Here is an 18,355-nt window from a genome sequence, read left to right on the forward strand (position 1 = left end):
ACACAAATTAAAAGATTAAAAAGTGGGAAAAGTTGTGGACCAGATAAAATATGTTATGAAATTATAAAACATAGTAGTTCTGTAATGTTAACAGCCATAGCTAAATATTTTAACCTTATATTATCTACCTCTCTATATCCTGAAAATTGGAATAAATCATTTATAATTCCATTATTTAAAAGTGGGGATCATCTTGATCCTTCAAACTACAGAGGAATTTCTCTGATGAGCTGTCTAAGTAAATTATTTAATATGGTTATAAATTGTAGATTACTTACTTTATTTGAAAATAATATATGTCACCATCAACTAGGCTTTAAGAAGAATAGTAGGACTTCAGATGGTGTCTTTATTGTAAAGACTCTGTTTAATAAATATATAAATTATAAAAAGAAAAAGATTTATGGTTGTTTTGTAGACCTAAAAAAGGCATTCGATTCAGTGTGGAGGTTAGGTCTTTTGTACAAAATAACAAAAAATGAGAAAATTGGTGTAAAATTTTACAATTTGATAAAAAATATGTATAAGAATACTGAAGCTTCAGTAAAATTAAAGGAGAATATATCTGAATATGTCTCTATTGATAGAGGAGTGAAACAAGGGGATAATATGAGTCCAAACTTATTTAATGTTTATATAAATGATCTACCAGAAATATTTGATGAAAGTTGTAAACCAGTGACTCTGCAAAATATGTCAATCAGCTGCCTTATGTTTGCAGATGACATTTTGTTATTATCTGAAACTCCTGAAGGTTTACAGAACTCTATAAATAAACTAAATTTTTATTGTAATAAGTGGCAGCTCACAATAAATACACAAAAAACTAAGATAATGGTCTTTCAACAGAAAAACATTTTATATAATAAATATGATTTTTACTTAAATGGTGACAAACTAGAAAAAGTTTTAAAATATAAATATCTTGGAAATATAATTGAAGCATCTGGGAAATTGACTTCATCACACACTGAATTGGCTAAGAAAGGTACTAAAGTTTTGTTTTCTATTTTTAAGTATCTTTCTCCTTTAGAAAATGTGTCTATAAAAGTATACAAAAAATTGTTCGAATCACTAGTTAAACCTATTCTTATGTATAACTCTGAAATTTGGTATATGGATTTTTATGAAAAAATAATAAGAGTTGAAAAACGAGCTCAAATTAAGGACATGAGTAAATTTGATATTTTATCAAATTCAATTCAATTCAATTCAAATATTTATTGTCATATAAACTCTGAACAATAAGTTTGTGACAAATAATATAAACATACACAAAATACATTTAACAAACAAACCATGAAAACAAAAAAAGCAAAAAAGCAAAACAATCTATCTATATGATATATAAATATATTTTATAAATAAATCAAGAGTCCCCTGTCCTCAGTTCTAATGCCTGTTTAAAATAGGACCCTAAGCTTTCTACTTCTTTTGAGGTTGATGGACAAAGAAGATATTTAATTTTTTCATTTTCTTGCCAGGACATAAAATCTGGCATATGTTTAATTACATTTCCTATAAAGTTATCTCTTAGTTTAGCAATTTTTTTGCAGTATAAAATAAAATGGGCTTCATCCTCCATTGTATTACAGGATGTGCATAGTCTTTTTTCTCTAGGTATTTTTAAATGTCTTCCTTTTTCTATCATTAAATTATGATCGCTAATTCTCATTTTTGTTATGTTCCTTCTCTTTTCAAAAGATTTACAGTTTAAGTAGTTTTTCATTTCTAAATTTTGCTTTAAACTTTTATATAAATACAATTTACTTTTTTTATCTATTTTTTCAAATTTTTGTTCAAACATATTTGTGTAGAAATTTAAGAATTGATGTTTTAAGGTTTTTTTTAACAACTTTGAGTAATTTTTACTTTTGTTTTCCTCAAGAATGGATGCGTCCATATTTACCTCTTTCAAAATATTTTTAACATATGTAAACCAGGTATAGCAACCTGAATTATCTAAACTTTTAGAAAGTAAAAAGGATTCGTATAATAATGGATTAATTTCAGAATTTAGTAATCTTGATAAGTAAAGTATACTTTGAGTTTTTATATGCAACTCGAGTGGGTATCTCCCTAGCTCTGTTCTCACAGCTATGTTTGATGAAGATTTTCTTGTTCCGAGGATATATTTACAGAAAGACAAATGTAATTTTTCTAAACTTGATTTATCAGTAAAATTAAGGGGGTCTATATTTGTTTTGGAAATATTTGCACGTTTTTCTGCTCTAAATTTTGTAACATAAGTATCCATATAAGTTATTTATCAATGATTGATAGTAGCCAAGTGGAGAAGACACATTTAAAATTTTGCAAATATATACTTGGGCTTAGTAAACAATCTGTCAATATAGCTGCAAGAGCAGAACTAGCTCAGTATCCCATAGATGTCTTTATTAAAGTACAATCATTGAAGTACTTAGCAAGAATTTCTAGTGATGAAAATAACCCTTTATTATATGATGCATTTTGTTTATCTAAATGGCTTAGCACTAACGGTATATTTTCATGGTTTTCATATGTAGAAAATATAGCCAATGTAAATAAATTAGACATAAATAAAATTCAGGATATAAACTATAAACAAGAGAAGAGGTCATTCTCAAAAAAATATTAAAAAAGAACTTAAAGATAGCTTTGAAAATATTTTCTTTGAAAAATTAAAAATAACTAATGAAACCAGTAAAATATTCTTGTACAGTAAAATAAAAACAAAATATGAAATAGACAAATACATTTCTAAAAATAGTTTTGAAAATAGAAAATTATTATGTAAAATGCGAGTAAGTGACCATTTCTTGGAAATAGAGAGGGGTAGATATAAAAGAATTCAAAGAGAAAATAGAATATGTAAACATTGTAATTTAAATGCGGTTGAAGATGAAACCCACTTTTTCTTAAAATGTAAAATTAATAAATCTTTACGTAATCAGCTTGAAAAAGATATAAATAATATATGTCCAGAATACTTTAATTTGTCTGAAACAGATAAATTACAATTAATTCTATCTTCATTTGATATTATGCAGCTTACTGTTCCGTTCATTAAAAAGTCATTTGCACTGAGGGGAGTGGACACAACGCCTGCATAAATATTACTGTTTTACCACTTTATATATGATGTTTGATATGTTAATTTTTATATTGTGTATATTGTATTGTATTGTTTGTATATGCCTTCAACCCCCAGGGGTATAAATGTGCATTTCATTAATAAATAAATAAATTAATATCTTGTCTACCAAATAAAAAAAGAAAATATGATATGATTGCCAATGAGACAACTCTCCACAAGAGACCAAAATGAGTAAAAGAAGTACGTCTATTACAAGTACAATCATGTATATTTTCCCGGTTTCTTTTTTTTTGTCTTTTTAATTGTATAGCGAAAAGAGTAGAAGATATCGATTCGTGATTTCTTTTCACTACCTGCACACATGCTCACACACTAACCAAAACCCAGAACAAACATATTTGTGTATCTTTTTAATGCTGTTCTTCATCTCAAGGTAAAGATTTCCACATGGAGTATAATATCTCGCGAAGTTCAAAACGATCACTTTTTCTCGTTCGAGCGGGATTATTTCCAAGATGTCGGACAAGTTTCACATCAATATCATATTTGCATTCTTAAGCTTATAACAACAACATATCTTACATTTCGCAAAGAAAGCTTTCAGTCTAATTTACATGTATTTTCTATAAATTGTTATTGGCTTTTAAGTATCAGTTACTGCGAGTACTCTCAAATCTGTACTTTGAGTCTAGTGTTTTGATGGATGTATAAATACTCTGCCACGTTCGGTTTAAGTGCTATTAGCTGTTTTTTGCTTTGTATCGAATTCTGAGTTAAGTTTTTTTCAACTTATTTTTTGTAAGGGTATTCTGTTTTACTGTTGACTGTTACACCACTGTCCCAGGTTAGGGGATGGTTGGCGCCTTCAAACATATTGATCCCTTTCACATTTTATAGCCCCCCCCCCCCTCCCAAAAAAAAAATGTTGTGGTGTGGCAATCACACCATATCTCCTTAGTTTTGTACATTTATTAAAAAAACGTCAATCTCACAGATTACAATGCAAATATTCCGACTATCTCGGGGTATCACAAGACGTTAATTTATGAATGAATATGACATTTGGTTGAACGCACTATCACTGCATAACAGTTTAATAAGCAAACTGGTGGAGTGCTATAAAATAAATCTTGTTGCTATTTTTAATAGTCGTTGATTTTTAAAAATGGAAAATTCTAAGATTGAAATGTCTTGAACAAATTAAAGTATTTTATTTGTACTAGAATTTTGTAAAATCGCAATAGATTGATATATATTTGGTTTTCATGTATTTCCAAAAAATACCAACTACAATTAAAGATAACACATTATTGATGCTATATTTTTTTTTATTAATTTAAGTGGTTACTCCACAGATATTAGATAGCCATTTTTTTATTCAACTGGTAACTTCACATTTATTAGATAGCCGGATAAGCTGATCCTATTTGGGAACCAGATTTATGGGCGACATCCCATGTCTGTATCCTGATGTTGTGTCCAGCCATTGTGAAAGAACAGATAGCGTTTGGTTTTGTAAGGGCACACACAGAATATAGGGCAAGGTCAAATTCCGGGCTTACTCGCATGAAGAATGAGCCTTTTGTCTTCATCTGGCCATACCATGTGAACTTTGCACCCATGATTTCTGGCTGAAATATATATAAAAGAATAGAACATCTGAATTTGTTAGGACAACAAAAAAAGTGGGGATGAAACGTTTAACGGGGATGCTTTATTTCAAATTCCACTTTTTACCCTCTATATCCGATATTCAAAAAGGCTAGCGCATCATTCTCCTTTTCGGAAGAAATCAAATTTCTAGAAATATCCCAGATACTTATTATAACTATAAGCATTATTGTTATATAAATATGTTATTTAAAAATTTATGAAATGCAATCACTTATAATGCTGTGTATATTCAAAGTTAATCGCTGTTTCAAAATCTAATGGATCATGTGTTTTTTCGTTGTTTGTAACCATGGTAACACAATATAAAAATAACGTCACAACGTCATAGAAGTTATTATAACGTAATGTATCCAAGCAATGTAATTGTTGTTTCAATGTTGTAATTTATTCCAATGAAGAAGGCCGTAATGGCCGAAACGTATGGGAATATGTGTTATAGTTTTTATTATACAATCATTCAGAGACTTTACATATATATATATATATACTTATGTTTTATAAGTGTACGTTTTTGAAAATATTACGCATGAGATTCAGCGTAAGATATAGATGGTACATATAAACATTCATTCAATCTTCCTTGGGAATGATTTAAAAAAACGAAGCAGTTTAACATGCTGATATAAAATCAATTAATGGGTTCATTGACAAATTAATTCTAAACGCTCTACAAGAAACCATTTGTTCGAAATTGAAAGTCATCTTTTGTTTTACTTACATCAGCCTTTGAAACCCATCCTTGGTAGTCGAGGTTGCCCTTTTTCTCCTCTAAATAAAACTGGATCCAGCTGTGAAATCCGGAAACAGTTCCTCTTGTTTCTCCGACCATAGCGTGCTCGAATCCGCTGCTGTCTACTGCGGTGCCGCTGCTGCTTGACCTTGGATAGAGGTTAAACCATAACTCCTTTAAGACATCTTTAAAGTCAGCTTCACCGGTTACATGTCCTATGACAAACAAAAATATAGTTTTATATGCTGTCTTATCAATTCGGGAAGACTCTTTCTGTAAGGAATCACATATAAGGGACCAATATATGAAATTTGTTTTCATTTCATTTTTTTGTTATTGGTTCGAGTGATTTTGCACCCCTTTCATTTGTATCATTGTGACCATCTAACTGTGTTACGCCTCATGGTGTACTGGGGTACTTCAGGGTGTTAAAATATCCATATCTACGGATATGAACGTAGATAACTTATAGTAGGGAACGGAGCAATCACATTGCTCTCTATCTTATAGGAATTATATATATTATATATCAACGTTATTTCATTTGTTTGTTTTTGATATTTTGTTTTAAGGCAATTTTCAGCACAATTGGCTATACCATCCACGGTGGCAAATTTTCACCATTGAACAGTGGCGTAGATCTAGTGTAGCATTAATAGCATGTGCGTGAAATCACTGTAGTAATATTATAACATTTACTATATCCGTTCAACTTCTGCAGGCCCCCAGACAAGTTATTTCAGTGGCTTTGCCTCCGTTGAATAAACATTATCATAGAAATAACGAACAACACTGACAACTTAAAACGAAGCATTGCAAACAAACAAACAAACAAAACAAACAAACAAACAAACAAACAAACAAACAAACCATTGTTTAGTAGATAATCATAGGTCAGCTTCATGACTTGTGTCTGTAGAACGGTAGTTAGGAAATCTTCAATCTCATTCCATTCTGATGTCGTTAGTTCCTCCGTCTGTCCTATATTTCTATTATAGTTATCTAATAAAGCTATGAATTTCTGGAAAGTTGGTTTTGAGTTGAAATGGTTCTCATTGATGTAAGTGAATAATCTAAAAATGGATATCAAATATGGATTGCTTTGCCAAATTTTTGTTGTGTTAATATTATAAAATGCTAATAAGTGTTGGTGTTTGTTGCACAAATGTTTTTATGTCCCATTTATGGGCATTATGTTTTCTTGTCTGTGCGGACGTCCCGCTTCAAGTTAAAGTTTTTGGTCAAGGTAGGTTGTAGTCCAATTAACTTAAAAAGTAAAAACACAAAAATACTGAACTCCGAGTAAAATTCAAAAAGGAAAATCAAAAATCAAAAGGCAAAATCAAAAGTCCAAACACATCAAACGAATGGATAACAACTGTCATGTTCCTGACTTGGTACAGGCATTTTCTAATGTAGAAAATGGTGGATTGAACCTGGTTTTATAGCTAGCTAAACCTCTCACTTGTATGACAGTCGCATCAAATTCCATTACATTGTCAACGATGCATGAACAAAACAAACATACTCAAAGAGTAAAAATGTCAAAAATAGGGGTACAACAGTCAATATTGTGTTATCATCTTAATATCACTACATAAACAACAAATGTAAATATAAAACTTAGTATACATGTTCCCTATGATATGATCTTTTTGAGTTAAATGCCAAATTTGAAATTTTACCCCCTTTTTACGGTCCACTGAACAAGGAAATGATAGTGCGGATGGGTCATCCGTGTACTGGGGACACATTCTTATTGTTTGATGTTTTGAACATGCATCAGGCCGGTTGTTCTGTATATGCGTTATTGGGTCTTACTTGCTGTTAAAGGCAGTGTAATGATAATTATATAGTTGTAAAACTTCTATGTCATTTGGTCTCTTTAATTATTCTTTAAGATAATACAATTTTCTGAATAAAAATGGGTGCACATAGGTGTCAAGATAAGCTATTTTGAAAGGAGTTTGTTTTTCGGGCTGGTGAAAAGAGTTGATAGTGCATACGTTCTTGTCATATATCGCATCTGCTGCTTTCAGTATTTGCTTTTACACAAAAGTTCAAACTGATCTACAAAAAGAAACATTCCGTCTTTAGATAGTCGCTTGGCGTATGAATACGCTTAAATGTGTGAATGACCTACTTGTTTGGTGCCAAGTCATTAGTTCCACTAGAGGTTGTTTGACCTTGATAGTTATGGATCATATCCAGTAAAGACACTTTGTTCACGTCGCTGTCCCATAGCTGTTGTGCAAGGCAACTCATATCACATCCGGGGTTTGAACCTCCGCCTCCTGTAGGAATAAAAAAAAACACAGACAATTCATAGCAAATCTATCTATACTGATCGTAAGGGGACAAATATCTTTACTGATCGTAATGGAACAACTATCTATACTGATCGTAATGGAACAACTATCTATACTGATCGCAATGGGACAACCATCTATACTGATCGTAATGAAACAACTATCTATACTGATCGTAATGGGACAACTATCTTTACTGATCGTAATGAAACAACTATCTATACTGATCGTAATGAAACAACTATCTTTACTGATCGTAATGAAACAACTATCTATACTGATCGTAATGAAACAACTATCTATACTGATCGTAATGAAACAACTATCTATACTCATCGTAATGAAACAACTATCTATACTCATCGTAATGAAACAACTATCTATACTGATCGTAATGAAACAACTATCTATACTGATCGTAATGGGACAACTATCTATACTGATCGCAATGGGACAACTATCTATACTGATCGTAATGAAACAACTATCTATACTGATCGTAAGGGGACAAATATCTTTACTGATCGTAATGAAACAACTATCTATACTGATCGTAATGGAACAACTATCTATACTAATCGTAATGAAACAACTATCTATACTAATCGTAATGAAACAACTATCTTTACTGATCGTAATGAAACAACTATCTATACTGATCGTAATGAAACAACTATCTATATTGATCGTAATGGGACAACTATCTATACTGATCGTAATGAAGCAACTATCTATACTGATCGTAATGAAACAACTATCTATACTGATCGTAATGGGACAACTATCTATACTGATCGTAATGGGACAACTATCTATACTGATCGTAATGAAACAACTATCTATACTGATCGTAATGAAACAACTATCTATACTCATCGTAATGAAACAACTATCTATACTGATCGTAATGAAACAACTATCTATACTGATCGTAATGAAACAACTATCTATATTGATCGTAATGGGACAACTATCTAAACTGATCGTAATGGGACAACTATCTATACTGATCGTAATGGGACAACTATCTATACTGATCGTAATGGGACAACTATCTATACTGATCGTAATGAAGCAACTATCTATACTGATCGTAATGAAACAACTATCTATACTGATCGTAATGGGACAACTATTTATACTGATCGTAATGGGACAACTATCTATACTGATCGTAATGAAACAACTATCTATACTGATCGTAATGAAACAACTATTCCCTTGTCACCATCTTATGGTGTTTATATATCTCAACTTGTACGATTCGCTCGTGTATGTAACAATGTATTAGATTTTAGCGAGAGAAATTTATGTATTACTGAAAAATTATTACACCAGGGTTTTCGATATCACAAACTGGTCAAAACATTTACTAAATTTTATCACCGGTATAAGGAAATAATTCGTAAATATAACTCAACATGCAGACATCTTATACGTTCAGGTATTTCACATCCAAAATTTTATGGAAATATTCTTTATAAAGCACAAAAATGTCAGTATTCTCCTCAGAAACTAACAAAACCTTTAAATAGACTTATTAAAAGGGGATATAGTTACGATACTGTTGTCAGGTCATTAAAGATTGCATATTTTGGCTTTAACATTGATTCACTGATAGGGTCTTTGCATCGGAACTAAACACATTTATTTCTAAAAAAACAGTTGTTGGCATGACACGGGTTATGTTCTTCTCATATATTTTATGATAGTATGATACTAAACCCCTAACGGGAGGGATTGTACCTGATATTCATATGATGAAGACATAATCTTTCAATCAGTTTAATTGAGGTCTGGAGCTGGCATGTCAGTTAACTGCTAGTAGTCTGTTGTTATTTATGTATTATTGTCATTTTATTTATTTTCTTTTGTTACATCTTTTGACATCAGACTCGGACTTCTCTTGAACTGAATTTTAATGTGCGTATTGTTATTCTTTTACTTTTCTACATTGGCTAGAGGTATAGGGGGAGGGTTGAGATCTCATAAAAATGTTTAACCCCGCCGCAATTTTGCGCCTGTCCCAAGTCAGGAGCCTCTGGCCTTTGTTAGTCTTGTATGATTTTAAATTTTAGTTTCTTGTGTATAATTCGGAGTTTAGTATGACGTCCATTATCACTGTACTATTATGCATATTTTAGGGGCCAGCTGAAGGACACCTACGGGTGCGGGAATTCTCGCTACATTGAAGACCCATTGGTTGCCTTCGGCTGTTGTTTGCTCTATGGTCGGGTTGTTGTCTCTTTGACATATTCACCATTTCCTTTCTCAATTTTATCTATACTGATCGTAATGAAACAACTATCTATACTGATCGAAATGAAACAACTATCTATACTGATCGTAATGAAACAACTATCTTTACTGATCGTAAGGGACAACTATCTATACTGATCGTAATGAAACAACTATCTATACTGATCGTAATGGAACAACTATCTATACTGATCGTAATGAAACAACTATCTTTACTGATCGTAATGAAACAACTATCTTTACTGATCCTAATGAAACAACTATCTATACTGATCGTAATGGGACAACTATCTATACTGATCGTAATGAAACAACTATCTATACTGATCGTAATGGGACAACTATCTATACTGATCGTAATGGGACAACTATCTTTACTGATCGTAATGAAACAACTATCTATACTGATCGTAATGAAACAACTATCTATACTGATCGTAATGAAACAACTATCTATACTGATCGTAATGAAACAACTATCTATACTGATCGTAATGAAACAACTATCTATATTGATCGTAATGGGACAACTATCTATACTGATCGTAATGGGACAACTATCTTTACTGATCGTAATGGGACAAATATCTATACTGATCGTAATGAAACAACTATCTTTACTGATCGTAATGAAACAACTATCTATACTGATCGTAATGAAACAACTATCTTTACTGATCGTAATGAAACAACTATCTATACTGATCGTAATGAAACAACTATCTACACTGATCGTAATGAAACAACTATCTTTACTGATCGTAATGGGACAACTATCTATACTGATCGTAATGAAGCAACTATCTATACTGATCGTAATGAAACAACTATCTATACTGATCGTAATGGGACAACTATCTATACTGATCGTAATGGGACAACTATATATACTGATCGTAATGAAACAACTATCTTTACTGATCGTAATGGGACAACTATCTATACTGATCGTAATGAAGCAACTATCTATACTGATCGTAATGAAACAACTATCTATACTGATCGTAATGGGACAACTATCTATACTGATCGTAATGGGACAACTATCTTTACTGATCGTAATGAAACAACTATCTATACTGATCGTAATGAAACAACTATCTATACTGATCGTAATGAAACAACTATCTATACTGATCGTAATGAAACAACTATCTATACTGATCGTAATGGGACAACTATCTATACTGATCGTAATGAAACAACTATCTTTACTGATCGTAACGAAACAACTATCTTTACTGATCGTAATAAAACAACTATCTATACTGATCGTAATGAAACAACTATCTTTACTGATCGTAATGTGACAACTATCTATACTGATCGTAATGAAACAACTATCTATACTGATCGTAATGAAACAACTATCTTTACTGATCGTAATGAAACAACTATCTATATTGATCGTAATGAAACAACTATCTTTACTGATCGTAATGAAACAACTATCTATACTGATCGTAATGAAACAACTATCTATACTGATCGTAATGAAACAACTATCTTTACTGATCGTAATGGGACAACTATCTATACTGATCGTAATGAAACAACTATCTATACTGATCGTAATGGGACAACTATCTATACTGATCGTAATGAAACAACTATCTTTACTGATCGTAATGAAACAACTATCTATACTGATCGTAATGGAACAACTATCTTTACTGATCGTAATGAAACAACTATCTATACTGATCGTAATGAAACAACTATCTTTACTGATCGTAATGAAACAACTATCTATACTGATCGTAATGAAACAACTATCTATACTGATCGTAATGAAACAACTATATTTACTGATCGTAATGGGACAACTATCTATACTGATCGTAATGAAACAACTATCTATACTGATCGTAATGGGACAACTATCTATACTGATCGTAATGAAACAACTATCTATACTGATCGTAATGGGACAACTATCTTTACTGATCGTAATGGGACAACTATCTATACTGATCGTAATGAAACAACTATCTATACTGATCGTAATGGGACAACTATCTATACTGATCGTAATGAAACAACTATCTATACTGATCGTAATGGGACAACTATCTATACTGATCGTAATGGGACAACTATCTATACTGATCGTAATGGGACAACTATCTTTACTGATCGTAATGAAACAACTATCTATACTGATCGTAATGAAACAACTATCTATACTGATCGTAATGAAACAACTATCTATACTGATCGTAATGAAACAACTATCTATACTGATCGTAATGGGACAACTATCTATACTGATCGTAATGGGACAACTATCTATACTGATCGTAATTGGACAACTATCTATACTGATCCTAATAGAACAACTATCTATACTGATCGTATATATATATATTCTTTATTCCAAAAGCAATACTGCTTATAGGTATCAAGTACAATAAATATTACGTAATGGGACAACTATCTACTTACCATTACACATTGATTGGTAATCGGGACAGCAATCATTGTAAGAAATACAAGCTGTGTTACACTGACAAGGTTTAGAACTGTCAACAAAAGCATTACATCGTCCGGAACATGTAGCTACAAAACATTGTTTACATTCAAAATGGTAAGTGTTATAGAATTACAGACTATAGAATAATGGGTATACAATACTAAATAAGGGAACATAAGATAAAGAAAAGAGATAAATACAAATGTATACCAAAGCATAAAGAATAATTGAATTTTATATTTATCGTAAATATAGAATAACAAGCAAAAACATGTAATTAAAAGATAAGAATGGTATACCAATATAGACATTATAATCCCCATTCAAACCCTTATTCGTGTTAACTTATGACAATCAAGCTTTAAAAAACCTCATATATTTTGATTACACCATTTTAATTTTTTTTTTAAATATATGAAAATAAATAAGTGTACTAAAAATCCTTTGTTTTAAACTGTTTTAAGTTTATTAAGGTACTGAATACAATTTTTCTATATTATGAAAATATGTGAATCTTGAACCTTCTTTTGACAACACACTGGTTAGTGTATTCAAGAAATGCATTTACATAATTGTGGGTCGTATACATTGAATTTCGTACATTCGGTAGATCTCGGCACACCTAATGTAGGGTAGCGGAATCTGCCGAGGTTTACCGATAGTTTTCATACAACGGATGGGTTCAGCAAAGATCAACAAACCTCCTAAACAGAATGCATCATAATCATCACAACAGTCATTGTACGTTTTACAGGCCGTGTTACACTGACATTGGTGGTTAGAATCTGGCGGTAACCCACACCTCCCGACACAAGACTCTGAAATAGAAGAAAATATACAGTCATTGTACGTTTTAAAAGCCGTGTTACACTGACATTGGTGGTTAGAATCTGGCGGTAACCCACACATCCCGACACAAGACTCTGAAATAGAAGTAAATATACAGTCATTGTACGTTTTACACACTGGTTTTACAGGCCGTGTTACACTGACATTGGTGGTTGGAATCTGGCGGTAACCCAAACCTCCCGACACAAGACTCTGAAATAGAAGTAAATATACAGTCATTGTACGTTTTACAAGCCGTGTTACACTGATATTGGTGGTTGGAATCTGGCGGTACCCCACACCTCCCGACACAAGACTTTGAAATAGAAGTAAATATACAGTCATTGTACGTTTTACAAGCCGTGTTACACTGACATTGGTGGTTGGAATCGGGCGGTAACCCACACCTGCCGACAAAAGACTCTGAAATAAAAGTAAATATATATATATTTATATATAAAGAATTAAAATAACATACCTGCCAACTCTTCAAAATGTCCATAGGGTTTTACGTGCAAAATGGCTCTTATAGTCCTACAAAACCTTCAAGGGGGCCTTCAAATATAGTTTAATGTTGTATGTTGGCTTTTTCGTACTTTTACAAGCATATTGCATTTAAAAATTAATTGTTTTTTTTTTAAACTGTGGACAACATTTCTCTTTTAAAATTTCCATTTGAGTCCTCCATTGGGAAAATCTCCCGCAAATAGTGACAGTTGGCAGGTATAAAATAAATGGAAACCACTAGGCCCGTGAAAATCATAGCATAGTGTCTCATAACGCTTTCTTGAGATTATCCCCGGTTTAAGGGGGTTCGTGTTGCTCAGTCTTCAGTTTCTTATGTAACTGTTGTAATTTTGGCTTGGTCCATTTTCGTTTTTGCAGTTTGTGGTTTTTTTTTACGTATGAATTTCCTTTGGTATCTTCTGACCTTTAAAAAATAATACCAAACAAAAAAAAACAACATATAAATCATTACGATCTAACAAACAATTTGTTAGACCAGAATAAGTTTTGATTAAATCTATAGAGAACAAAGGAATTAAGCCACGTCCGGTGTTTTGTATGTTTTTCTTCTTAAAATCGCATTAATCTGATGGGTTAATCGTTTTTAAACTTATTTCTATACTAGTAGTTTGTTTCACAGTTGTCCTAGGTTAAAGAGGGGGCCACTCACTCGTATGTTTAACCCAACCACATTCCATATGAGCCTGTCTCAATTCAGAAGCCTGTATGTAGTTCAGTGGTTATCGTTGGTTTGTGTCTGTCAAATTTGATTTTCGTAAATTGTTTTGTTATAAATTAGACCGTTAGTTTTGTCAATTGAATTTTCATCTTTTTCACGTCGATTTTTTTTTATAGCCGACTAACGGTATTGTTTTTTCTCATTGTTGAGGTCCAAACGGTTGCCTTTAATTACTTACATCTATTTCATTTGAACTTGGGTGTATATTTTGAGATAATCATCTCTACTAACGATACCAGACTCAAGCTGGCAGCCACTTTTATCGGCCAATCAAGATAGCAGCCACTTTTTTCCAGCAGCCAATTTTGACGATATGTCTAAAAACCAAAAAATTGCATGAGACTCAAACGTTCCAAAAATCGCTAAATCTTAGTTAAATATAATTTAACGGCGGAATTCGACAATTTCGCGGCTTGTAATGATTTTAAAAGCATTTAATTACTTTTTAAAATATGTATGTGAAGTTAGCTGCCGGTTTGTTATTCGATATTCGATATTCCATATCAAACCGGTTGATAGCAGTCGGTTCAATATTAAAATTTAGTTAAAAAGTATGATTTTCATAGTTAACAGGAGTGAAAAATTACGCCGCAAATAGTTTTATGACCCCTTCAAGCTGTCGTAAATTCTCGTTCGAATATAAACCCTTATATTAATTACATATTTGTCTTTATGTAATATGAATTTTTATCAATAAAACGACATCAAAGATTCATCAAAGATTTAATTTAATATAAAATATATAAAACTAAAACTAAAGCCAGCCACTCTAAAAACATTAAGAAATATAAATAGAAATATCTATGGAAAGCCAAAAAAAAATAAATAAATATATATATAGTGAAAACCTACGGGAGACCACTCAGATAACGGTGAGACCCCTGGTGTTTCAATATCCCAAATTCAACGAAATTATAGACTTTGTAGTATATAAAATTAGGTGTAGATATAAACGTGACTAAAAGGATCTGGGTTATGGGTATTGAAAATACATCAATTGGCAACTTTGAACCTCTGTGGTGGCCAGACGGGCCCGGATCCCAGAAAAATATTTAAGTGGGGAATAGCTTGGGTCAATACCTTTAAAATGAGCTAGGTCCGGTTCGGAACTTTGCCGTAGGGATATACCGAAGAGTACCGAATGTGTGGTCGATATGAAAAATACGTAAATGGGCAACTTTGAACCTCTGTGGTGGCCAGACGGGCCCGGATCCCAGAAAAATATTTAAGTGGGGAATAGCTTGGGTCAATACCTTTTTAATGAGCTAGGTCCGGTTCGGAACTTTGCCGTAGGGATATGCCGAAGAGTACCGAATGTGTGGTCGATATGAAAAATACGTAAATGGGCAACTTTGAACCTCTGTGGTGGCCAGACGGGCCCGGATCCCAGAAAAATATTTAAGTGGGGAATAGCTTGGGTCAATACCTTTAAAATGAGCTAGGTCCGGTTCGGAACTTTGCCGTAGGGATATACCGAAGAGTACCGAATGTGTGGTCGATATGAAAAATACGTAAATGGGCAACTTTGAACCTCTGTGGTGGCCAGACGGGCCCGGATCCCAGAAAAATATTTAAGTGGGGAATAGCTTGGGTCAATACCTTTTTAATGAGCTAGGTCCGGTTCGGAACTTTGCCGTAGGGATATGCCGAAGAGTACCGAATGTGTGGTCGATATGAAAAATACGTAAATGGGCAACTTTGAACCTCTGTGGTGGCCAGACGGGCCCGGATCCCAGAAAAATATTTAAGTGGGGAATAGCTTGGGTCAATACCTTTAAAATGAGCTAGGTCCGGTTCGGAACTTTGCCGTAGGGATATGCCGAAGAGTACCGAATGTGTGGTCGATATGAAAAATACGTAAATGGGCAACTTTGAACCTCTGTGGTGGCCAGACGGGCCCGGATCCCAGAAAAATATTTAAGTGGGGAATAGCTTGGGTCAATACCTTTAAAATGAGCTAGGTCCGGTTCGGAACTTTGCCGTAGGGATATACCGAAGAGTACCGAATGTGTGGTCGATATGAAAAATACGTAAATGGGCAACTTTGAACCTCTGTGGTGGCCAGACGGGCCCGGATCCCAGAAAAATATTTAAGTGGGGAATAGCTTGGGTCAATACCTTTTTAATGAGCTAGGTCCGGTTCGGAACTTTGCCGTAGGGATATGCCGAAGAGTACCGAATGTGTGGTCGATATGAAAAATACGTAAATGGGCAACTTTGAACCTCTGTGGTGGCCAGACGGGCCCGGATCCCAGAAAAATATTTAAGTGGGGAATAGCTTGGGTCAATACCTTTAAAATGAGCTAGGTCCGGTTCGGAACTTTGCCGTAGGGATATGCCGAAGAGTACCGAATGTGTGGTCGATATGAAAAATACGTAAATGGGCAACTTTGAACCTCTGTGGTGGCCAGACGGGCCCGGATCCCAGAAAAATATTTAAGTGGGGAATAGCTTGGGTCAATACCTTTAAAATGAGCTAGGTCCGGTTCGGAACTTTGCCGTAGGGATATGCCGAAGAGTACCGAATGTGTGGTCGATATGAAAAATACGTAAATGGGCAACTTTGAACCTCTGTGGTGGCCAGACGGGCCCGGATCCCAGAAAAATATTTAAGTGGGGAATAGCTTGGGTCAATACCTTTAAAATGAGCTAGGTCCGGTTCGGAACTTTGCCGTAGGGATATACCGAAGAGTACCGAATGTGTGGTCGATATGAAAAATACGTAAATGGGCAACTTTGAACCTCTGTGGTGGCCAGACGGGCCCGGATCCCAGAAAAATATTTAAGTGGGGAATAGCTTGGGTCAATACCTGTTTAATGAGCTAGGTCCGGTTCGGAACTTTGCCGTAGGGATATGCCGAAGAGTACCGAATGTGTGGTCGATATGAAAAATACGTAAATGGGCAACTTTGAACCTCTGTGGTGGCCAGACGGGCCCGGATCCCAGAAAAATATTTAAGTGGGGAATAGCTTGGGTCAATACCTTTAAAATGAGCTAGGTCCGGTTCGGAACTTTGCCGTAGGGATATGCCGAAGAGTACCGAATGTGTGGTCGATATGAAAAATACGTAAATGGGCAACTTTGAACCTCTGTGGTGGCCAGACGGGCCCGGATCCCAGAAAAATATTTAAGTGGGGAATAGCCTGGGTCAATACCTTTAAAATGAGCTAGGTCCGGTTCGGAACTTTGCCGTAGGGATATACCGAAGAGTACCGAATGTGTGGTCGATATGAAAAATACGTAAATGGGCAACTTTGAACCTCTGTGGTGGCCAGACGGGCCCGGATCCCAGAAAAATATTTAAGTGGGGAATAGCTTGGGTCAATACCTTTTTAATGAGCTAGGTCCGGTTCGGAACTTTGCCGTAGGGATATGCCGAAGAGTACCGAATGTGTGGTCGATATGAAAAATACGTAAATGGGCAACTTTGAACCTCTGTGGTGGCCAGACGGGCCCGGATCCCAGAAAAATATTTAAGTGGGGAATAGCTTGGGTCAATACTTTTAAAATGAGCTAGGTCCGGTTCGGAACTTTGCCGTAGGGATATGCCGAAGAGTACCGAATGTGTGGTCGATATGAAAAATACGTAAATGGGCAACTTTGAACCTCTGTGGTGACCAGACGGGCCCGGATCCCAGAAAAATATTCAAATGGGGAATAGCCTAGTAGGTCAATACCTTTGAAATTAGCTTGGACAGGTTCGAAACTTTGCCGTAAAGATATTCTTAGGAGTTCCGCATGTATGATTGTTGAAGA

At 34.0% G+C, this 18,355-nt stretch overlaps 2 protein-coding genes across 5 annotated transcripts in view; one reads left to right on the top strand and one right to left on the bottom strand.

Annotated features, from left to right (window-relative positions):
* Nucleotides 1-18,355, top strand: part of LOC139499281 (uncharacterized) — a 740,979-nt gene that overhangs the window by 590,180 nt on the left and 132,444 nt on the right. The gene's annotated exons all lie outside the window — the stretch shown is intronic.
* Nucleotides 4,387-18,355, bottom strand: part of LOC139499060 (uridylate-specific endoribonuclease-like) — a 61,726-nt gene continuing 47,757 nt past the window's right edge. For 3 of the 4 annotated variants that reach the window (XM_071287725.1, XM_071287726.1, XM_071287724.1), the window contains 6 exons: nucleotides 13,226-13,342; nucleotides 12,497-12,610; nucleotides 7,627-7,777; nucleotides 6,354-6,556; nucleotides 5,472-5,698; nucleotides 4,387-4,710 (listed from right to left, as the gene is read on the bottom strand). In XM_071287725.1, the coding sequence (XP_071143826.1) occupies nucleotides 4,480-4,710; nucleotides 5,472-5,698; nucleotides 6,354-6,556; nucleotides 7,627-7,777; nucleotides 12,497-12,610; nucleotides 13,226-13,342 (1,043 nt within the window). In that variant the 3' untranslated portion in view covers nucleotides 4,387-4,479. The remainder of the gene's footprint in view (nucleotides 4,711-5,471; nucleotides 5,699-6,353; nucleotides 6,557-7,626; nucleotides 7,778-12,496; nucleotides 12,611-13,225; nucleotides 13,343-18,355) is intronic. The other variant, XM_071287727.1, reaches the window with a different exon arrangement.

The sequence above is a fragment of the Mytilus edulis genome, chromosome 12 (genome assembly GCF_963676685.1).
Source record: "Mytilus edulis chromosome 12, xbMytEdul2.2, whole genome shotgun sequence".
Lineage (NCBI taxonomy): Eukaryota > Metazoa > Mollusca > Bivalvia > Mytilida > Mytilidae > Mytilus > Mytilus edulis.